At 28.5% G+C, this 26,002-nt stretch overlaps 1 protein-coding gene across 4 annotated transcripts in view; it reads right to left on the reverse strand.

The window, feature by feature from the left end:
• The window catches only part of LOC142329226 (puratrophin-1-like), a 1,606,956-nt gene that overhangs the window by 506,433 nt on the left and 1,074,521 nt on the right, over nt 1-26,002 (reverse strand). For all 4 annotated transcript variants that reach the window (XM_075373630.1, XM_075373632.1, XM_075373631.1 and 1 more), the window contains one exon: nt 22,441-22,530. In XM_075373630.1, coding sequence (XP_075229745.1) covers nt 22,441-22,530 — 90 coding nt within the window. The remainder of the gene's footprint in view (nt 1-22,440; nt 22,531-26,002) is intronic.

The raw sequence follows: 26,002 nt of genomic DNA on the forward strand, positions 1-26,002 counted from the left end.
AATAGGCGTATAGGAGGAAGTGATGTGCTTTCTACATCAGATTTCTTTTTCAATTCGTCATTTACTTTGCCATCTGGATCGTTCAAAATATATTTTTAGTGAATATTGTTGCATGATTTTTGGAATATAAAGCCTAATTGTATACGTGCACAATAGACATACCAATCCAAATATATAAACCCAATCGCATATAAACCTCATTGGAATACCTTTAGGTTTAATTTAAGAATGAATATTTGTCTATCTTTGCAGTTATCTATCGATATAATTAAAAGATAATTGATGTATTAATCGATCTTCCATTTTTGTATTCTTCCTGACGTATTTGATTATTTTTTTAAAATCAAACTGAAAGCGGTTAAGTTATTTTAAATTTCACTTAATTAAATCAAACGAATTAGACAAAAATTCATCAACTTTTTTGAACAACTCGGGTAAAGCCGGATGTAAATCTAGTATCATTTATATAGTCATTTATCTAGATATGTTATCTGTTCTTATACGTGAAATAATTAATTTAATTTCTCATAAAAACAGATGTCAGATTAAATACATTCATATTTCATTCAATTAGGGTTACATTTTGCTTTTAAAACGATGGCAGATAATCTTATTTTTATACCTAGATATATTTTAGAACATCTGTCATAAATAATTAAATGTGTGTGTGTTAACTAATAACTGGTTATGAAAATTATCTGTAAATGCATACAACTTGTAATAAAAAAATATTTTCGTAATTAGTTAATTAAAATTATTTGTATCATTTAACTTTGTGTTAGGTCAAGCCAAAATTCTGACTTTAGTAGTGAAAGGATGCGCCCCTTTCTATAATAATTCTTTTGATCTCTATAAATCCGTTATGGTAGTACCTAAATTACGACCATTTGCTGCTTCTCATAGGCGTGCGAGTTTCTGTTCCTTATTAGTTGTACATAGGTAGTACAGATTTAATATAAGTACATATATGTCTCGGATAAATAAACAAATAGGTAAACAGTTTTTTTTTGCCTTTGGTTAACATTTAACCTTAATGTATAGAGTCTGTGTTATCGTAATGAAGATAAAACTGTACACGTATTGACACAGTTGTAATGGTTGTAATGGAGTGACATCGCCGGCTTTTATATATACCCAAAAAGGAATTTGAAAGGGGCTTTCACATGTTAAACAACAAGAAATACCAGTAATGTTAGTATTTGTTTCTTGTATATAAAAACTTTGTTAGAATGACCAATGTTTTTTTTTATTTATTTATTTATTTATTTTTTTTTTTTTTATTAAAACAATGTAGTTATATGTTAAATGTAAATATATGGACATTTAATGTTGTATACAAAAAACATAGAAATCAATGTATATTTATCGTAATTTGTAGGGTGATATTATTATTTATATAATAACTAATTATTTTTTAAAAATTGTTATCAAAAGGTTGTAATGAATATATCATCGATTTAACAATTATTTTGAATGACTGGTTTAATATATATATGAGAAAGAGAGAGAGAGCTCCGAAAGATGTTGGCAAAATATTGATTTATAATAATTTCGTTATGAATGGTATAATAAGTACATAATTGTAGTATACAAATATAATTAATTATAAATAATTGTAGTATATACAAAAAACTGCATGCCAACAATTGAATTCGACGCGTTCAAGCGCTTTCGGAATTAAATTCCATCTTCAGGAACTCTCATATTCCCCCTATTTATAACATTAATTAAAATTTATCATGTATATTATAATAAAATATTATATTTGTTTAAAACATCAGTTGGTTGGTCATCATATGTTTTAAAATTATGTCAATATAAACGTCCTGTCCTGTAATTATGTTTACGTTGATATAATTTTAAAACATATGAGGACCAATCATAAGACGATGTTTTTACGTAAATATCACGATTTCATTACAATATACATGTGAAGTTTTAATTAATGTTATAAATAGGACGAATATGACAATTCCTAAAAGATTGAATTTAATTCCGAAAGCGCTTGCGTGTCGAATTCAATTGTTGATAAGCGGTTTTTTTTTGTATATTAACTATAAAAACATTGATTGATTTAGGAGATGAAATGAATAAAAAATTCATTTGGCCAAACGCTTTATCTCACTTCATTTTCTCTCTGTTCCCGAGTGTTCTCACACATTCTCGAGGAAGGTGGCAAGGTGACGAGACTATTACAATAGATAATAAACTCATATACATCAAAGCATACTGTGCTACCATGGATCTCTTCAACTCGGAATTGAGTGTGGAGGGGTTATTATTTGTCGTTTACGAATAGGACATACTAATCTTACACATGGACAGCTAACGAGTCAAACCAATGGGTTTATGTTTGCTGCGACTGCCAACTAACGATACACTACTTCTTTGTGGACTACTCTTTTTGCTATACGGCGTAAATTTAAATTAGGAGCTACATCCAAGATACTCTACGAAACAATACGATGACGCTATCGAGTATTTTGTTGTTTCTTAAGGTCGTGGATCTGAATACGTATGTACATATATATTTACATATGTATTTACATACGTACATATGTATTACATATGTACGTACAGACGTCATGCCCCGAAACTATTCAAAATTGATTCAGGGATGGTCAAAGTGGATATTTCCGTTGAAATCTGAAAACCGACATTTTTCGCGATCATAATACTTCTTTTACTTCGTACAAGGAATTAAATATCTACATTGTGAATAATACTCTTATTTTACTTAAATGATAAAATTCAAATGTGAATTAAATATTAAGATTAATATTATTATTATTATTAATGATCTTTATTATTATTATTACTTGCTTTAGAAAGCTAAGTTGAAGCACGGGTAGGGATGGATTGCTAACCAAAGGGTATCCATGAGGAATATCTAAAAAACTTATGCAACAAAACGCGATTGGTCTTTTTAGTAACTACGACGCCCGCTGTGTACTGTTATCCCCTCCACTGAACTAGTAGCAGTAACCAGTAATGTTTACGACATTTACGGTTTTTTTAGACAAATTAGGACATTCTTTATTTTGTCATATGTTGTACTTTTAACCCACGATGGAACGGAGACAGTATATGCGTTTGGGATAAGAGGTTGTGTGTGTGTGCGCTCGCGCGCGTGTATGTATGTTACCATTTTTTCCAAAACTACTGGAATAATTTCGATGCGGTTTTTTACTTTACATAGGTATCACTTGAGAGCAGGTTCTTGGAGTGTTTTACGGTTATAGGTCACCAAAGGGCGCGTCAGTAGGTGTGGTTCTTTAAAATGGTTGGTCCGATTTTGATGCGGTTTTTGGTATTACCTAGGTATCACCTCAGAGCAGTTCTTAGATTAATTTTACGGTTATAAGCCGTCAGGAAGCGCTGCAGTAGATATATGTCTTCAAAACGGCTTCTTGGGGGTTCTTAAAATTTTATCACTTGCTTATATAAAAGAATATTAAAGTAATTTATTTTAAAAGTATGTTCGTCGGCTTTTTTTAATAATAATATTTCTTATAATACAAAAAACAAAGATTTAATTTTCCCACAGTTTTACATCAATAAAAAAATAGGTAATTTCTGTGTCACTGCCATATTTATAAAATCATTATATTGCATAATAATTACACACATAAAAATATACTTCATACATAATATTCTATAATTTCAAGTTGATATTTAACTAACGAAGGACTATGTAATATCAAGTATTTATAAAAAAGGTTCAATTTAGAATTCATAACTTACCAAGTAATTACGTATAATTAATAAACCTACTTTTTTTAAAAAAAAAAAAAACACGTTTTTGTATTTTATACAGCCTTTAATATTATGATTTCTATAAAGTTACGTAAAATATTATTTTTTTAAAAAGTTTTTCTCATACATCTTTACTCCTGGAGAGCTATTTCATTTTATCATAATATTTATCAAATTATAATCATGTTTTATGAAATAAATAAGTTGAAAGTAGTTGAAACTTTACAAATATGGTATTAATATATATATATATATAGGATATAGAATGATATTTATTAACCAAGAACTAATAAAAAAAATAATAAACAAAACTATTGCATCATATACGTGACAAATAATATGACAAACAGGTGAAATAATAATAAATAAAAAACATGTTATCTTCAGAACTGTTTACATTATTTATTAAAATAAATAAAATTAAAAAGAAAATCAACATCCCGCGAAAGTAAAACTTCTATTAAATAGGTCATGGTCAACACATATTAATCGTGACTGTTCCAACGGTGAGTTCAAAATACGGTTTTATTTTGTTTTTAGTAATACTTAAACATGACATGTATAGCAACATAAAATTATTTTACTATAACACACAGTATTCAAATTCTGAGCCAGTAAATACTATAAAACTAAGTAGAAACAACCGTGCTTATCTGTCAAAGTTACGACATTAATTCACGATATATATTAGTTCATAAATATTTTATCTATGGTTCACTAGTTGTTAAAAAGTTTTGTGTTTGTTATGACGAAAACAATAAGTTTTACAGTATACATTCTTTTACATAAATTACTGAAGTATACGTCTTTTAAACTGGCTAAGAATTTTACAAAACATTCCGTATTTCTTTTACAAAAAATAAAGTACAAAAATCTTATAATTTTTACTTTCCCCCATAGTGATACCGTGATACCGTTTTTATTTTATAAGTGGCATCAATTCCCCATACACAGAAATCTGTGTATCCATTCTGAAGATATGCAAAAAAAAGGTCAGTAAATATATTTCAGAAATGGAAGCACAAATTTCTGTGTATGGGAAATTGATGTCATTTAATTTTTATCACAATTGGTCAACGAGACAAAGATAAGATCCTTATCAATCCCATGATGTTTTCCTCAAAGGATAGGTCTTCCTCCGTTATCGCCCCCCCCCCCAGTCTGTCAAATGTAATTACCCCCACGTTTTATGGTACATTTATTGCTGCACGTATAAAAGACTATTAACTTAAGTTCATGTTCTTGTGTGTTTAATGTTAACGTTAAAATTTCTAGACAGCTATTTCTAGATCAAGAGCTGGTACGATTTTTCCACCAATGGACTAATATATTGGAAATTGTGGGGAGGATACCAAGAATCTCAAATCCCGACGGACAGACATAACTGCGAACCAAGATCCACTGGGCAGCAGTAAATTTGCGAAAAACAAGTTTTTTCATATATCTCTAGAAATAAACATTGGGTGATAAAAAGTTAAGAATAAATTTTGTTTGCCTTTTTAAGCCTGCAATTTTTTACTTCTAACACTTTTTTGTGAAATCAATAGTTTTAATAAAAAATTGATGTGGACACCACATAACTTCCTTGTACGCCTATTAAATTACATATACGTATTTTATTAAAATGAAAACTACATATAATTTTATTTCATTAATAACTTCAGATATTTTTTCACAGTTTTTTTATTGTTATTATTGAATTATTAATGTAATTTTTTTTTTTACTAGGGGTTAATAATTATTTAAAGAGGTTAATAATTAATAGTTAAAAAAATCAACCCCCAATTCTTAAAATTAAATTATGTTTTTTGATCTTTTACTTCCTTCGATTTAAACATTTTTCAAACATATTTTGTATGTTTATACTTCATATATGGAGCTATCAAGAGATTGTATAATTTTTTTTTAAATTATAGACCTCGGACGTAAAATGAAGAAACGTTTTTGAAAATTTTTATTTCTTATTTTAGCCTTATTGAAGAAAGTCTTAGATTTACAAAAAAATTCCCTTAAGCAAACTTGTTACGCTTAACCTAAATATGAATATTAAAAAAAAAAATCTTTTTAAAATTTATTCCCCACCTCTAAAAAGTATATATTTTTTTTATTTATTTTTTTTGGCTCTAACCGCTTTTAAAATTTTAGAAATGACAAATTATGATTCTAATGTGTGAGAAACTTAATGTATTTTGTAAAAATTAATTTCTATAAAAATATGTTTCATACTTTCCAAAAATTGTAAAAATGAAAATAATTAAATTAGTTTTAATGGAGATATGAAAAAGAAGCAATTAGATATTAACCTAAAGCATCAAAAAGCCACAGAACAGCAAATTAATAATTTTTACAATTAAAATATGTTTCGATTCATAAATACGATTTTTAACCAATTATTATTCTCAATTCAGTTACTAAAACATGTTTATGAATTAATTAAACGACATATCAATTGACAAAAAAAATATCATTATGTTAAAAGATGAGCAGTTAAATTTAGATTTATTTTAAAATTCAATAATTAATATGATGTTATAAAGAATTAAATAAAGCTAATTAAAAATTTAAATAAAATAAATAATTTATACATTTATAAAAGATAGATTAAATTATTATTTACAATCGATTAATTTTAAAATTAACGAGCGCTAATAAAAAAAATTTACCCGATTACACAATGGTTAATTATTCATAATGCATTTCCTTTTTTTAATGAATGACATTTACTATATAAATATACTAAATAAAGACTGGTTAATTAATAATTCAACCAGTTTATAGAAAAAGATTATTATAAAAATAAATGAACTGTAATTAATTACCAAAAAAGTAAGCGTATTTATATTTGTGTAAGTTATAAAATATAAATTCAACTAATTTGATCTGGAAAGAATACGTAAAAGATAAGAGGCAATCTCTCTATATAGGTTGATTATTTACCCCTCTGTCTGTTTTACCCCTTTTTTTTATGTTTCATTCCTTTTTTGGATAGATGCCATGGCCCACATGTATCAGTCTCCATCTCTAGAGATATGTTACTTCCTTTTATATGATAGGGTAAGCACTCCTTTATCGGTGCTTGATAGGATGGAGACTGTATGGGGGGGGGGGACTCTGTTATCTATCCAGAAGGATAGTAAAATAACCTTATCCAGAGGCTGGCATGTTAATCACATACACTGGAACCTAAAACTTTTCTTTAAATATAAAATTATTGCTCCTTATTTTATGGTGTTTCATCAGATTAAAGGGAAAAAATCAAATTTGGCTAATTAAAATTTGAAAAATACTGGAATATCACGGCGGAATAATAGATCCAAAGACCGACAACATTATACTTTATAGTACATATTAAAGATTTATTATGTGTTCGTACATCTAAATATGACATGCTTAGCCATTTATTAAAGCGCTTTAGAGCAAAAAATACGGCTTAATACGTTACAAATGAAATCAATTAATCTACAAATAATCACTGAAACAACTGAAACGTTTAAATGAAGTGTCCCTAGTGACTGGAACCAAATTAATGGAAACGTAACAGTAAGATTATCCAGAAAGAATCCCAGTTGTATGGATCTCGACACAAACCTTCACATATAATATTTATAATAATTCTTATATGGATAAATTGATATTTATGATTCTTATAAATATGATTCTATTCGTATAAAACATTTGTTCTGTAAGTAAGAATAATGAAAAATCAAAAAATAGAGGCTGGCTTTCTCTTACGGCTTGAAATTCAAATTTTCAGTAACCCCCTTCCAAAAGCAGAGCAGTCAAAAACAAATTTATAATCCAATGACTCATTTCTCATGACTGGATACAATATTAGTCAGCCGCAAGATCAAATATCTTTAAATATTGGGTAAAAATACCTTGATTGGGCAGCCTCGCTACCTTAATTCTTATAGGCATAAAAACCCACCGGATTGGTCTAGTGGTGAACTCGTTATCGCATCTCAGCTTATTTCGAAATCGAGAGTTCTAAGGTTCAAATCCTAACAAAGGCAGTTACTTTTTTATTGATTTGAATACCAAATCATAGATACCGGTGTTCTTCGGTGGTTGGAATTTAATTAACCACACATCTCGGGAATACAGTCTCGATCTGAGACTGTACAAAACTACATTTCATTCATACATATCATCCTCTCAACTAATATCTTACGTTCCTGAGGCAAAACAGGAAAAGTAGTAGTTAGTATATAGCCATAATAAAGTTGTAAGACAACTTTTTAAATTTTAGAATTACAAAAAGAAATTATTCCTTTAATTCACATTTCCACAAACAGATTTTTTAAACACAATGTGCTTACATGGAAATGGCTATTTTTTCTATTAGAGGAAAAAAAAAACGATATACTGAGAAATAAGTCAATGAGAATTTTAAATTATATCCTTGATTACGTTAGTTATAATGTGAGGAAAGTCCCTTCTACAAAATGTATAAAGAGTAAAAAATTATTTCTTCATCTTCTTTCTTGCAATATTTCAAAACTGAAAGCTCTGAACATAATTAAAATTATTATTTTGCAAAATTTAAAACGAAAAAAAATTAATTTAAACAGCTTATTTATGAGATCTTTACTTAATAACAGAAAAATAAATAAATTCAACTATATAAACCGTTCAAACGCTTAAATGGAATTAATGAATGTAACATAATGGAAATAAAGACTATATACAGTTAGCCTAAATTGCTGTAAAAATAGGCTAGTAACAGTAAGTCTATTGTTAAATGACTGTTTTTTTAATCATTGTTGGAATTCATGATAAAGATTTTACGTACATTTTATGTATATGTTTTTTATATATGTACATAGAAAATACATTTGCATACGTACAGCAATGCTGAAATAAACGTTAAAGTAGAAATAAATAAAGTAAGTAAGTAGAAATAAAGTAAGTAGAAATAAGTTTATTTCATTTATTTAGTTTTTTTATTGTATGAAACCTATTAACAGTAGTTCTGTGACCAAGAAACCTCACGTAACCGTGTTAAATAAATGCGATAAAAATTAAGAAGAATGCAGCAGAAATAACTTGAAATCTTCACTCTGTAAAATATCTATGTAATTCATGGCATGAATTATTTTGTTTTCATACAAATACTTTATAGAGAAAGAAGTGAATTTCAAGAGTGTCAAAAGTTTGTATAACTGTAAATGCCTCAATGTAAGAAATGTCAATTTCAAGAAAGGAATTTTATAAAAAGAAATATCTATCTGTTGAATATTAAAATATTTAATAAACAGTTGAAAGATATTTATCAAATTAAAAAATACAAAATAACACTGACTACCAAAGAAGGCTTTGTCCTTGACAAAAGTAATGTAGAAGAAAGTTAAATGGCGTTTTATCATTCAAATCCAGCCAAATCCTAAGGTTCAAATCCTGGTAAAGGTAAATCCTACTAAACTTTTATACGGATTTGAACACTACATCGTGGATATCGTTGTTTTTTGGTGGCTGTGTTTTCAATTAATCACACATTTCAGGAATGGTCGACCTGAGACTGTAGAAGACTACATTTACATGCATATATATCATCCTCATTTATCCTCTGAAGTATTACCTTACGGTGGTTTCGGAGGCTATACAAAAAAAGAAAGGAAATGAAAGGATTATGAATTAAAAAAGTATTTCGTTCACTCCTTTATGGAATTTCAATTATCTCGAATATTGTCAGAAAGTCTCTTACCTATCTAACGGGCATTAAATTACATATAAATAATTTTTCTACTGTTTGAATAAAAGTTTAGTGTAAATTGTATCAATGAGCCCACCGGGCTGGTATAATGATGAACTCGTCATCGCAAATCAACCGATTTCGAAGTCGATAGTTCTAAGGTTCAAATAAAGGTAATTAATTTTATACGGATTTGAATACTAGATCATGGATAACGGTGTTCATTGATGGTTGAGTTTCAATTAACCACACTTCTCAGGAGTGGTTGACCTGAGATTATACAAGACTACACTTCATTCGCATTCATACATCCACTTCAGTGGATAAATGAAGATGGTGGTTTCGGAGGCTAAGCAAAAAAAGAAACGAAAAAGCCAAGAGATATCTAGCAAAAAAAAAAACAGCCCATCCGTATAATCATCCTATCAGGGTTTTTCAAAGCTAACATTTTTTTTTTATTAAGTGGAGTCATGAAACGTCAAAATCTACAAAATGATCCGGTTAACATATTCTCCCTTATTTAGTATATACAGAAGTGCATATATTTAGTTTAAAAAATAATCTTATAGCAATCATAAATTTTAAGAAGACCAAATGTTCGATTCCGACGTCCTAACTATTTCAGAGACTGAAATGTAAATTTCAGAGTACAACACATTACATACGTTTGATTAACGAGTATACCTTACACAAAAGAATTAAATTTCAACTCTCTCACCATTGTGACTCACGACATAAGCGAATATGAAAAATGCACCACCATACAGTAAACAACATATCCTCTTTTGCCGACCTTAAATTGAGCGTAACTCAGGAATGACTCGATCTTTCTACATCATATCTATCTAAATTTCAATGAAATTGATGTAGCTTTGAAGATTTCTGAGCCACAAGTTTTATACGTAGACTTTATATGTATATAAATGGAAACCTTTTTTACTGAACGGTATTAATCCTCTCATTTCAAAACGTAAAGAAAATTCATTTCCTTCCCCGCAATCCAACCATGCTACCGAAAGTAATACTGTACTTCTTCCAAAATTTAATAAAAAAATACAATGAAATAAATCTAAATTAAAGGGTTGGATTAAAGTTAAATATATAGTTATGAACATTTTGTTAGTTCGAAAGTTCTTATTTCCCATAGGTGCAGCAATGGAAAAAATGCTCTCAGAGAGAAAATTAAAAAAAAAAATTATAGTAAGCAAAATTTGTTGACAATATTAAAAAACCGGCAAAGGATTACAAAACCTTTCTAGTACTGTCCTTTATGTTATTAAAATTAAGTTATGTAAAGTTTAATTTTAAATAAATATTATTATTACACGATTTAAAAATAGCCTTTTATTGGATGGCTAACCGGATAAACGAAACATATACGGCCCACGATTGAGGAAAAGTTATAGTGAAACAAAAAATGGATCCGATTTGACCTCTTGATCAAATTACGTTTTTATCTTAAAAATTAAGCATTATAAAAAGTAAAATTTAGAAAAAAAATCAAAATTTATAGTAAAAAATTTTAAGATTTAATTAACCCCTTTCAACAAATTACGTTTTTATCGTGTTGCATATATTAAAATTATATACTATATTTAAAAAAATTGCTAAAAAAAAAAATCGGGGACAAATCTTTTGCAAAAAATTTTCTACTTCACATAGTATTTTAAATAAAGCCACAACTTGAAGAGTATCAGAAATTATAAAAAATAAAAAAAAAAAACATATTTAAATACTAAAAGTAGGGATCCCTTTATGTATTATTAGGGTTTTAAAAAAAATCCCATATCATCTATCTTAATATTAAATACAGTTGGATTTTATATCTTGAAGATTAAAAGTTTAAAAAGCAGTGATATTAAAATATGAGTTCCATTCATCACCCTTGTTTTTGGGGCTTAAATGTTTATTAATTGGGGTAATTATCAACTTTTATAACTCTGTCCACTACGGTGCAACGTTATTAAACGGGCTAACAGAAATTATAATTTACTAAAAAATAAAAAGTAATAGTCTACTAAGGCTCCCCTTGTAAAGGAGGTGACGCATGAAATAATCCAGCATTTGTTTTGGCAATAATTGTTTAGGTTAATAATTATTAATATGTTTTATGTTGGCAGAACTGACAGCAGTTCATGAATGTTAGTTTCTTCTCTTTTAGAGTACGTTGTTTTGTATCGTTCCAAGATGGTTGACAAAGCAAAACTGACTGTTGGAAAGCGCGTAAAGACTGTGTGATATTTTAATGAAACCAAAAGTGTGGTGCTTAAAGAAAAACGGTTTCGTGCACATTTTCAAACTCAGTGGTCGCCCTCATTTAGACAGGTCAACACACAAATACACACGTATACACACATCTTACGAAAAATTGTATAATCTTTTTTTGTTTTTTAGTTTAGGGGAATAGGGTCTTGAAACGTTGATATTTGCTAAAAACCTATTTTGGTGGATCACTGTACTTTCCTTTCATAATTCTATGGTGATGCAGTAGCAATAAAGCCAAAAATTAAAAGCTAAAAAAAGTTTAATTTTACCTGAATATAATTTTAAATTAAAATTTGCTGAAATAATTTTTTTTTCAATCTCAAACTAAATAAATATAAATTGTTTATAATTATATTTTATTCAATTACTTTATAAGCGAAATAACGATTAAATTAAAAATAAAAATTTAGAGGGATTAAAATATAAAATTCTATAATAAACGGGCTCCATCGAATTTACCTTAGCTATTTTACTGCATGAAAAAAAGCAGTTAGTAGTGGCAATTCATAATCATTATTATCAAAAATATATATTTCAATTACCGATACGTAATTTTATAATCTCGTGCTATCGTATTATTCAGAAATTAACTTAATTTTATTGGAAGTTGAATTTGCTCGCGTCAGCTGGTACGTTGGTATTGGTTATAGTCATTATAGTCATAGCAACAAGCCATTGCCATAACTTTTACGAATGAAGTGTTGTCAAATCATCATCTAATAATTTATCATAGCTTTACATAGTACTTATTTTTCTTAATCTTAATGTTCTGTATAGTGTTAAAAATATTTCCATTGGAAACAATGCATTGGCTTTCTACGTACATAATAAAAGGAAATACAAAACTTTTCCGTAATTGTAAATCAAAATTAAAAGATTAAAATAACTACACTATTTAAATTTCATTATTATAATTGTTTATTACAACAGTTTTATATATATATATATAGAGAGAGAGAGAGAGATTTTATAAAAACTACCATCTAGCTTCATATATATATATATAAAACCAGATGGTATAACGACTTTCAAAGTGATAAAATTTTACATGTTATACATAACAATAATTATTATACAAAAATCTCCATTTATACGTACATCATGCATATTCTAATATTAAAATAATAATGGTAATAATAAATGATTATACATGAATCATCCATGAATTTCCGTGACTTGTACTGCAAATAAAACTTTAAACAGCTTAGACTACTCGTATTGAATGTTGGAACATTATTATTTAATCATGATAAACGAATTTAAATAATATTACAAGCAAAAAAGTGCTTCAAAAATTGCTGAAATTATATTTTATGAAATTAATAATATATAACTTAGCTTAAAACGGCTATAACTAAAAGCATATCAATTCATAACTAAAGATTATTACGCGTAGTATGTAATTATTACAGTCTAATTTGTTTTTTAAATTAATTATTCAAATTTAAGTAATAAAATTTAAAAAAAAATTGAAATTATACAAATACTATTTTTAAAATTTTTCATTTTTTTCAGTAATGATCCAATTTATAATTTAATCAGTATTAAAAAAAAAAGCAAAAAAATATCAAATGAAAAAACTGATGTAGGAACCGCATAAATTATTTGTACGTCTATTAAATTAAATATACACTTTTTAAAAAATGAAAAGTATACATTAATAACGTCTGATTTCTTTTTTATTATTATTGAATTATTATGTGTAGGAATAAAATGTTCAGCATTTTAAAAAAATTAGGGTTCAAATACAGAGATAGAAGAAAAATTTAAACATGTACAGGAACCAAACAGCAACAGTAACAATTGAAGAACATAAGAAAGAAGCCGTAATAAGAAAGGGAGTCCGACAAGGATGTTCCCTATCTCCGTTACTTTTTAATCTTTACATAGAACTAGCAGTTAATGATGTTAAAGAACAATTTAGATTCGGAGTAACAGTACAAGGTGAAAAGATAAAGATGCTACGATTTGCTGATGATATAGTAATTCTAGCCGAGAGTAAAAAGGATTTAGAAGAAACAATGAACGGCATAGATGAAGTCCTACGCAAGAAATGTCGCATGAAAATAAACAAGAACAAAACAAAAGTAATGAAATGTAGTAGAAATAACAAAGATGGATCGCTGAATGTGAAAATAGGAGGAGAAAAGATTATGGAGGTAGAAGAATTTTGTTGTTTGGGAAGTAGAATTACTAAAGATGGACGAAGCAGGAGCGATATAAAATGCCGAATAGCACAAGCTGAACGAGCCTTCAGTCAGAAATATAAGTTGTTTACATCAAAAATTAATTTAAATGTCAGGAAAAGATTTTTGAATGTGTATGTTTGGAGTGTCGCTTTATATGGAACTGAAACTTGGACGATCGGAGTATCTGAGAAGAAAACATAAGAAGCTTTTGAAATGCGGTGCTATAGGAGAATGTTAAAAATCAGATGGGTGGATAAAGTGACAAATGAAGAGGTATTGCGGCAAATAGATGAAGAAAGAAGCATTTGGAAAAATATAGTTAAAAGAAGACACAGACTTATAGGCCACATATTAAGGCATCCTGGAATAATCGCTTTAATACTGGAAGGACAGGTAGAAAGGAAAAATTGTATAGGCAGGCCACGTTTGGAATATGTAAAACAAATTGTTAGGGATGTAGGATGTAGAGGGTATACTGAAATGAAATGACTAGCACTAGATAGGGAATCTTGGAGAGCTGCATCAAACCAGTCAAATGACTGAAGACAAAAAAAAAAATTATTTATCGTAGATTTTTTTTACAGTCAGAGGTTAATAATTATTAATAAATCTATAATTTAAATTTTAAAAAAATGTTTAAAAATGTAGATGAATTCTGATTCGAATCGATGTGCTTTCCTTTTTTAAAATCCAAATATTACATAATTAAAATTTCATTTGGCTATAACTCTGGAACAAAAGAAAATAAGTAAATCTTTGATATATCGTTGAAAAGCTCCCAATGAGGGCTCATTATTGAAGTTAAGGAAAAGTCCAAAACCAAAATTGTTGGATTTTTGATTTTTTTTGGACACTTTTGGTCCAGTATATTGCAATCAAAAGGGGGAGGTGCACAACTAGATGTTACAACAGTCCTAAATCAAAAATTTCAACATCCTACGGCTAATTGTTTTTGAGTTATGCAAGATAAGTACAGAAATCACGCCGATACTATTAAAAATGGATTCAGGGATGGTCAAAATGGATATTTCCGTTGAAATCTGAAAACCGAAACTTTTCGTGATAAAATACCCTCTTTACTTCGTAAAAGGAAGTAAAAATTATTGTGAAACTTTTCTGACTGTTCTTCATTCTGTCAAACATCCAAAACATTGTAAAAATTGCAATAATATATTTCAGTAAAGAAGATGACTGTGTACAAAAAGGAAAAGGTAAAACACATTTTGTATTTTCACAAAAAGTGACTAATTCTGACCGACGTATACAAAAATAAAAAAATTTCACCTTCCCGGATACCCAAAAAATGGGCTGTTCTCACTCAAAAACCACTCTTTACATTTATTTCTTCCACAAGCTTGTTAAAAAATTTAAAAACTTACAATTTAGATAAACCTTCTTTGTACGCATCGTTGCATTCCTCAGACTGGTTATTCGTCTGCGGAGTGGCTCCTCCTTGAGCGTTGTACCCAGTCATAACAGCAGATGGTAGGAGTCCACTGGGTATGTTAACTATTGGTGAGCGTAGAACTAGGCCCACCCCCCAGCAAAAACCTGCTGCTCTCGGTGTTTGGCACAATTTAAGGTGAATAGAATTAGTTGTCATTCGACGAGTATCCTGAGCGCGTTCTAGGCTTTATGATCGGCAATTGGGAATATTGGTAGATAGATGTATAGTAAGTACTAAGTCTACTTCTGCGATTCATAGTAACTTGTGATAGAAAGAGCCTGAAGCATATCAAGAGGACAGTTTTATCAGATATAGTGATATGGTATTGCCGACGAAGAGAAGACCGTAATCAAAATATGTAGAAGAATTCGAGTTGCAATCGGATGGTACAGTGTCAGGGTGTGGCACAGGGACCACAATAGGATGTATGTTCAATCTGTAGTCTTCCATATATGCCTTCCATACACCATTATTTATTAATATATTTCTTCTTTAAAATTCTTAAAAATTTAAACTCCCCGAAGATTTTAAAAAGTTTCAATTGGATGGGGAAGGGTAAGGGATGTTTTAAAATTGTTTTTATCAGTACAACTAATAGACAGAATTTAGTAGTTCCACAATGAACTTTTTTCATCAAAATGGACCTATTTCGAGCTAGCAGTAACGAATTAGGAGAACTTCCCCAAGTTAAATTTTCATAAATCTTGAATAGTCTCTCAACGCCTAATGTACACGAAATAGTATTATTTTGAATTACAGAATAACTAATTTTCGAACTAGAAAGTTTTAAGGTTTGAGTCCTGGTAAAGGAAGTAAAGATTTGAATGCTAGATACTATGAATACCGGTGTTCTTTGGTGGTTAGGTTTCAATTAATCACATGTCTCACGAGTGGTCGACCTAAGTATTTCAAGACTACATGTTTACCAGTACATTTACACTTACACAGCATTACATCTGCAGCTACATCAGGCCTGGCAGGCCGGATTGTAGTTGATCTATATACACATACACAGACCCAGCAGTAGCTGGTAAACTGTTGCAGAAAACAAAACCCATTCCTGAGATATAAACAAATATAAATTCCATCCATCATTTAAAGACAAAAAAATTTTCCCGAATGGTTTTTTTACCATTTTGGATTCGGGGACCTCAAAATATCGAAAAATTAATTTTTTAAAACTGGAGTGTCATATTTTGACTCATTTGAATACTTTCCCTTGTTGTTGTACAATATATATTGTAGTAATAACCGAGAAAGTAATTTACATATTCACGAGACGAAGATAAGTTTGCAAATAACTATACAAAAAGAAACAGTATTATATAATCAGGATCATTACAACGAAAATGCTGGAAAAATTACTGAAAATATAGTATTTCATACCTAAAAAATTGCAACATACTTAAATAAATGTATTTAATTAAAATATACAATGTAAGAAATTTTTTTCCTTTTAGTTTAAGAATTTACGTTTTGTATAAAGTTTTAAAACAAGTAAAATACTTTTAAAAAAAATTACCGATTATATTAAAGAAATTCAAAAAATTCCATACAAAACGCTTAAAATGTTTAAAATCGTTTTGTGTGTAATCGTCTATATTCGTTAACATGACTTGAAAGTTAAGTGCAATGTAATAAATGCGGTATTACGGTGAAGACCACAGCAGTAGTTAAGTAAAAAAAAAATGCAAGTGTATGTATATATATATATACATACACATACAAGTGGCCATATAATGAAATCAAATACCATTATGCACATAGTATTTATTATACTTTATGTCGGCGACATGTACCATCAACAAAATAGAATATACATGTTTAGAACTTAAAGAATAAGATTTATAATTATTAAATTACTAAACGAGCTCACACAAATTTTTATTTCTTTTTTCGTTGTCGCATACACAGGCTATTAAAAATCTTCCTGCCTTATTATTTTGTTGCCTTTCTATAACATTTATTTTATTTTTCATATTTTAAGTAAAAATTATCTAGTTTTTCATCTTTTATTAAGCTTATAATTTGTTATCCTAATTGGTTACTGAATTGTAGTAATTACTAACTAAAAAAACCTAAAAATGAAAAAAAAAAAACATTTTATTCAGCTTATTAATTCCATTTCACCTGAACCATTAATTTATTATCCGTTATTTTATTATTTTCTAGATTTAGTTAATTTATTACTTTCTCATAAACATAGAAATCCATAACCGATTAGACTTAACCGATTTTATTGTCTTGAATTAGAATTGTTGTAAGCCCGGTATAGATATTTTTTTTTAACCGGAAGAAAGTATTCTAGAAGCATACCCTCCCCATATTAAAGATAAATGAAGCATAACTATAACTTAATTAAACTATGAGGGTAGTAGCTATATTAATATCCATGTTAAATACCCATTAAAGCATGTTAAGAGGGAAGATTTTTTTTTATAATTAATTCACCACAAAACGTTTTTTGTTCGTGGGAATCGTAGGAAAAAATGTTATGTATGACCGGGATTCCAACCCGGGTTCCTCAGATGAAAAACCGAGACGCTACCACTTTACACGGAGATCGGTATGCAGTTCTTTAAAATACACTGAACGCAATAAATTCTAACAGATTCCAAACAAGAATCCAATAAGCAGCTAGCAAAAATCCTATAAAAACCCCACTGGGGGATGAAGAATAAGGAGAAAAGGATAATATTGATAATGGAATGCCTATTTACAGAGGGAACGAAAATTGAGGCAATCCCAATCAAAGAAGAGCCTTAAGATTTCCTACAGACAATTTTTTTTAACGATTTCTAATCACAAAAAAAAGGAGAGAGTAGGTGTCCTCTTTGCCCCCCCAATAAAAGCAGTTCGTGTTTTTCTGTGAGATCATATTCAAATTAGAAAAATGTGTACTGTTTGGATGCCATATAACTTAACCGAGGATCAAATGGCACGCCGTGTTTCATGGTGACGTTAAATGTTGAAAAAGTTTAAAAATGGGGAATCTCCTTAAATAAACAGTATTGTGACAGGTGGCGAATCCTGGCTGTACTATTATGAAGTGCCGACCAAGGCTCAGAACAGTCATGATGGTCGAAAATGAGGAGACCCACCCTGTGACTGTTCGAAAATCCACATCAGTGAAAAAAAAAAAATGGTGGCCGTTATTTTACTGTGAGAAGAGTTTTAGAGCGAGTTGTGTTGGAAACAGACAGCAATTAGTTACAAGAAGTGATTTAGCGAGGGATGCTCGTCTTATTAAATCGTCGAAGCTCTCAAGAAGCTGCGCCCAAACACAAGGATGGGCATATGATTTCTTCACCACGAAAACGCTACAAACTTTCCTCCGAGTATTTGGCCAGCACTGGTATAAAACTGTTACGCACCCTCCTTATAATCCTGATCTCGTTCCTTGTAACTACACGCTGTTCCCCAAGGGGAACAAAAACCCGAAGGAAGGTATTTTACGAACGATGATGACGTTCAAAGGGATTGGAGCAATGAGTTTGCCCAGATTTTCGACGAAATGTAGCAGGGGTTTTTTGAAGACTGTTTTCAAAGGATGGCGAACTGTATGTTGGGGAAATGTATGTTTAGAAATGTACATTACAATTGGGTTTATTAAGTAACCCAATTACTTAATGATATAGAATTATACAGGTCTAACGTATGGAAATATGTCAGAGGAGCGACGACTACCAGTCAGAGTACAAAAATTATACACAGCATGGTAAAAGAGATAGAGGTAGGCCACTACGTAGATGGATGCCGGAACAGGCTTTATAGTTAACAGTGTTTGTAAAAAGAAAAAGATAAAAAATTAATTTGTATTGCGAAACATTTCTAGTGCCATTTGTGTACACCTTTCTCACATATAGACTAAACCATTGGGATCAATTCAAAATATGTACAGTAATTAAAGAACAATATACGGAGCGGTTCAGAAAGTATTCTCATTTAATGTTAATATACGTTCTTGATAAAATTACGAGACGTTACAAGACTAAACAATAAAAAAATAAAAATAAAAATTAGCAAAAGTAAAAAAAAACAAATGTGTATTTTACAATACTAAAAAAAGGTATTGTCTACTTAAGCAATTCTTTTAGCTTTATAATTACTTTCTTTAATATGAAAGCAGGAATAATTATTTGTTCTTACAGCAAACAAATGTACATTTATAGAATTTTATAGCGCTTTGTATGAAACAAAAGAATATTTAACACTTAATTGAATATTATTACTAACTGTTTTAATATTTATATCTCCATAAAATTAGCAAATTTTATTATTTTTGTTTCTTAACTTTATTTTCAATAAGAAGTCATAAAATATTTTTCTTGAAATACAAATAATAATTAGTTAAGAAAATGTATTTTTTTATACTGTCCTATTGCTAGAAATATTAACATAATCGTATTTTTAAGCAAAGGTAAATAGATAAGACAACGATAGAAATAGATAAGATAACGATAGAAGATTATATGACTAATTCATAGAACATACATCTGATTTTACTTAATTTATTGTTATTGTTTTTTGTTTTTTTAAAACAGAACGAAATTGATATACATATTGCATTAATCTAATTAGTAAACATTGTTAAAAGCTCACATTATAAATTTACTTTATTAAATAGCTTAGTAAACATACTCCTTATCAAAAAAAGGAGTTAAAATTATTCATATGATTATATAAGATTATTACGTAAATCAAGTTAATTTTTATTTAATAAACTTTAAGAAGCATAGATTATTAATTAAATTGTGACACAACCACATTAATATTAACTTATTTATCATATATGATAAGATTCCCACGTTATTATTATGCGATCTAATAAATTATACCTTCAGCTAAAAGTCTCTGTTTAAATTTCTTACAAAAATATGAATTTTAGTTCTTTGAGTCGACTGTCCAGAATCCTGTTCGAACATGTAATTCAGATTGTCATGGATAATAGACTAGTGCTAATATTCGCACTATACGATATTATAATACATAAACTACACAATATTATGTATTATGTTAATATTAACTTTTACAAGAAGGAAAATATGGTAATGATTAAAAAAAATGGAGGTACGCGTTTTTTTTTCACTTCTCGACGTTTCATAACGCAGGGAATCCAGGAAAAAAAACTGGAGGTAATGTGTCGTACCTAGGTACGAGTTTTGACGTTTATAAAGCTTAATAACTTTGGATTAGATAAACCGATTTTAATGAAATTTTGCACAGAGACCTATGTATATCAGGTAATTTGTTGGTATTTTGACCTGAATCCATTTTGACTAGTTTCGGCGTGACGTCTGTATGTATGTATCTCGCATAACTCGAAAACTGTTACCGGTAGGATTTTGAAATTTTGGATTTAGGACCGTTGTTAACATCTAGTTGTGCATCTCCCTTTTTGATTGTAATCGACCAAAAGTGTCCATAAAAGCTCAAAATCCAAAGAAATTTGGATTTTGAAATTTTTCTTAACTGCAATAATAAGCCATCATTGCGATCAACTGGTACTTATTTTCATTGGTTACAGAGTTATAGCCAAATAACGTTTTAATTAATGAAATATTTGGATTTTACAAGAGGAAGACATCAGTTCAAATCCAACTTCATCTCCTTTCTTTTAACTTTATTTTTTTTTAATTTAAATATATTGATTTATTAAATATTAACCTCTGATTGTAAAAAAAAATTACGATAAATAATAATACTATTATAACAATAACAAAAAAATATGATAAAATCAGAAGTATAATTTTTACAATTTTTTTTGTTTTGCTAGGCATAGTAAATAATGCAAACGACCCCCCCAAAAAAAAAAATACTTAATCAAAATTTAAACATATCAATTTTCTGAATTTTTTAAAACTGTTTTTTGTTAATTAGAACTTTTAATATTATTAACATTTGAATAACAGCATTACCATAAAATTTAATTATAATTCACCACACCTCCCCCAAAAAAGAAATTATGAAACTTTTTATTGGCTGTTCATTTTTTAGTGTATCTTTTAATTTTTTTCATTTAAAATAGTAAACTTGAAAAGTAAAAAAAAACATTATTTGAAGGTGATTTTGGAGATGAAGAGAGCAGATAAAATAAAAAAGTAGAGAATTAAAATTAAAATTTTTTTTGGTTTATTTAAACATATAGTGGTAATTTCATCATAAATTACCTCCATCTCGAAAAATAAATCTTGGGTAACTTTTTTCAAGCATCATTATTTTACCACTACATAAGAATAAATATCCAGTGACAGGAAATTATTGACAACTTTGTTGTCAGTTTTTTATTTTATTATTTACTTAATTGGTGATTGACTACTGGTAGCAAGATAACTGAAAATGTTTGTACTTGAACGAGAGAAATAACATTCCACACACTTTTTTAAATTCATCACAAGCCTCCATAATTTTATTTCGATTTCAATTCATCATAGTCGAATTTTGATTGCGCTGACAATTCCAACGATAATAAATTTATCGAAAAGGCCGTCAAATCATGAACGGATGCTTTAAAATCATTTAATCAAAGGTAACAGAATGGTAAACACGAGTTAGATATAAAATATTATATATATATTATTAATTAAATTATAATTAATTATTAATCATTAATAATATATCATTAATTGAACCCCAACGAATTGGATTGTAATCTGGTTACACAAATTTTCTAATCTTTCTTTCTTTTTCCTGTTTAGCCTCCGGTAATTACCTTTCAGATAATACTTCAGAGGATGAAAGAGGATGATATGTATGAGTGTAAATGAAGTGTAGTCTCAGTTCGACCATTCCTGAGATGTGTGGTTAATTGAAACCCAACCACTAAAGAACACCGGTATCCACGATCTAGTATTCAAATACGTGTAAAAATATCTGGCTTTACTAGGACTTGAACGCTGGAACTCTCGACTTCCAAAATTTTCTAAATTAGTTAATTAAAATTAACTATCCCTTTAAACTAGAATTGAGCTTAAGTCCTGCAATATCATAGAAATACAAATCAATAGCAATTGATCACAATAAGCTTATTAGATATATACTATTCCAAAAGAAAAATAATAAAATGAATGAATGAATATATTGTTACTTACCAGGAAGATATACGCCAGATGTCAAATGGCTTTCTGGTATTTCTAAGATTCCCTTAGGAGGAGTTATTCTTCGATCTGTGGTAGATGTACCTAAAATAAAAACAAACATGTTTGGTAAAACTCTTAATTAATCTGTTGGTTAATTAAGTCATATGATTAAAACTCTTAGCTATATTAAACATATATATACTAGCGGACTCGACAGACGTTCTCCTGACGCGGCATTATTCTCTAATAAATGCATACACATAAATATAAGTAACTTAATTAAGTTAAAATTAGCAGGAATGTGTTCTAAATTTCATTAAAATGACTATTAGTATGATATTATCAGTTTGTGAATGCATTATTGTAATGGGTTTATTGATTAATTATGTAAGGTATGGTTAATATTTATTTTCACTAAATATTGTCCGATGAAAATTGAATTAAAAAATCGAAACGTAGTAAAATTAATAATTAGTGTAATTAATAAATTTTCATCCACATTACTACTAATTTTCACTTATCATTCTAAAAAAGTACCTCCTACATATTTTTTTTTTTTTTTTATTTAATAATTTTGATGTTTCATAACCATGTAACAACAGCTTAATTAATCAATTAATAAAAAACTTAAAGCACTGTAAAAAAGCAACGTAGTTAAAATTTTAGTAGAAATTTTTATCATTTTTCTCATTCTTTATTTTAACATCTATTTTACCAAATTTTAGAGAATTGTAAATTAAAAATAATTTTAGAAAACTTTCAGCTAAATTTTAAATATACTTTAAACTATAATTATTATGAGTAAATTATATTTTAATTTTTTAAATGTTATCATTTATTTTACAAACTTACATTTTTATTTTCAAAGAGCCGTTTAATACTTCCTAAGTTGCATAGAATCAAATGAGAACTGACAATTTAAATTTGTAGGTTAAGTTGATTGTTATTGAATGCACGTGCATACAACATTAAAATTCATGAAAAATCACGTAAAATACTCACTTCAATACTGCACCTTACAAATTTGCACAATGTACATTTTTTAATTAAACTTTAAAACGTTATTACAATAAATAATAATAATATTCTCAACAATGGCGCAATTCTAGCAGACTCGGCAATGCTTCGCTATTGCTAGATCTGAGTATACATACAGATTAAATGACAACAATTGAGTTTAATGACAAAAACTGAACATTAGCAATTTAACAAAATTTAACCTTTCACTTTATAAAATTCAGAATGTAAATAAATCTAATTGTCAGAAGAGCACTGCACTACCTATCGGATTTAATTCAAACTATTCTCTAAATACGAATTTTAATGTAAGAACAACACTAAGCTACGACGCAAGTAACTGATATGCGAAAAAGCAACAAAATAAAAAAAATTCCTAGACTCCGATCGCAGCACCAACTGGTGCACAAACTGGTTTGACTGAAACCAAAAATTAAAAAAAAAACTTCTAAAACGCGATCGCAGCTCTGCCTACCGGACCCACACGCTGCCTACCGGACCCAATTGTGAACCTTAACCATTCCAAGATCAACGACACATAAATAAATTTAAAAAACATTTTCACTTTAATACTGTACCTTACAAATTGGCACAATATATATTTTTTAATTAGACTTTAAAACGTTATTTCAATAAATAATAATATAATATTTATCAATACGCAAACAATTCTAAACGCGATCGCAGTGCTGCCTACTTGTTACTTAATCAGTTGTGATTTTGTTTACATTGGCAACGGCCATACGGGCTCTTTGTGATTGGTCGTTGTGTTTGACAGCGGCCATCTTGCATTGATCTGATTGGTTTTCCTTTGTTTACAATTTCCATCTGATTTATTAGCCTCTTATTTATTAAAAAACTGTTTTCTCGCGATTTTTTGTAACACAATAATAACACAAAATTACGAAATATTTTTCTCAATTTGATCGCAGCACCAACTGTCGGGACAAACTAAAATTAAAATAGAATATTATTGAATATTTGATACTGCGATCGAATATTCAAATTAAAAATTAATATTTAATAAATAAATATAAAATATTAATAAATTATTTATAAGTAGTTGTTGATTTAGGAATGTTTTACAACATTTGCGCAGTCTGCCGGATACAATGTATCCGGCATCGCAGTATCGAATATTCAATAAATAATATTCTATTTTAATTTTAGTTTGTCCCAATTAATTAAAAAAACATTTTCCAGTGGACCAAATTGTGAATCTAAATCATTCTCGAATCCCCTTGAACACACAGAAACAATTTCATCAAAATCGGTCCAGTCGTTTAGGAGGAGTTCAGTGACATACACACGCACACAAGAAATATATATATATGTAAAAACAATGATAATTATGATATGCAAATATAAATTAGTAATTAAATTAAACAATGCAATCATATTCTTAACTGTTTATCCATACGTCCCTCCCTTTTTAATAGTATTTTCATGGTACACCTCATGGTACTTTTTTTTAAATTTTTTGTTGATTGTTTTTAATTCACTGATGGTTTGTTTTTGATCTTTTAATTTGGTTGTTGGTAAAATATGTTGGAATATTAGGGTAAATTTCATCTTTACTTTCTCAATGTCTTAATGCCTTTTTTTATGAATTTATTTTTTGCTTTTTTTAAATTAAAAGGAAAATATGATAATTATTATGTCAAAAATATAGTATTGATATTTTTGCAAATCTTTACGTTTTAAGGTCCAACTAGTTCATCAAAACAGAAAAAATAAACGTATGTATGTGCATACAAACGGCGTATATGTGTCGCACTGCTTTTGGCCTTAAGCTCAGAATTGATGAAACCGGTTTTCTTCAAATTTGGCTAAAAATATTTCTATTTATAGAACATTGATTGTATTATGTTATATTCGAAATTTGTTTAGTGGTTGGAGGATATTGCAAAAAAACAAACGTCAATTTTCCTCAGAGGCACTATAGAAAAACTTAATTTTGGCAAATTTGCTATCTAACAAACATTAAATAATCCCCAAAAAAATTTTTTTTTTCAAAAAATTAACCGCACCTCTTTAAAATGAAATATACATTTTTTTGTTTTTTTTGTTTATCTCTCTTAGGTTTAAATATTTTTCAACATTATTTGAAACTTAATACTTTACATATACGAGAACAATCACGAAATATCTGCATTTTTTTGTGGTTGTCCGGGGTTGTAGACCCCGGATCTAAAATGCATAAAGTTTTTTGAAAATTTGATTATTCTTATTTTAGCCTCTTTTGAAGGGCTAAAATAAGAATAAGGGCTGATATAGAGAAAATTTTTCTTAAGTACCTATATATAATATATAAGTATTTTTCTTAAAATTTATTCTCAACTCTTAAAAATATATATTTCATTTTTGTTTTTTGGCTCTAATTCTTTTAATTCTTATTATTAAAAAACTTTTTTTATTATTTTCTTCTTTACTTAAAGGGCTAAGAAAAGAAATTGGCGGTACCTTTTTTTTAACTTCCGGTACCACCGTTACGTTAGGTATTGCTTCCCGTTACTTTAGGTATTGCTTCAGAGGATGAAATGAATGATAATTTTTG

This window comes from Lycorma delicatula, chromosome 8, assembly GCF_047948215.1.
Source record: "Lycorma delicatula isolate Av1 chromosome 8, ASM4794821v1, whole genome shotgun sequence".
In the NCBI taxonomy this organism is placed as follows: Eukaryota; Metazoa; Arthropoda; class Insecta; order Hemiptera; family Fulgoridae; genus Lycorma; species Lycorma delicatula.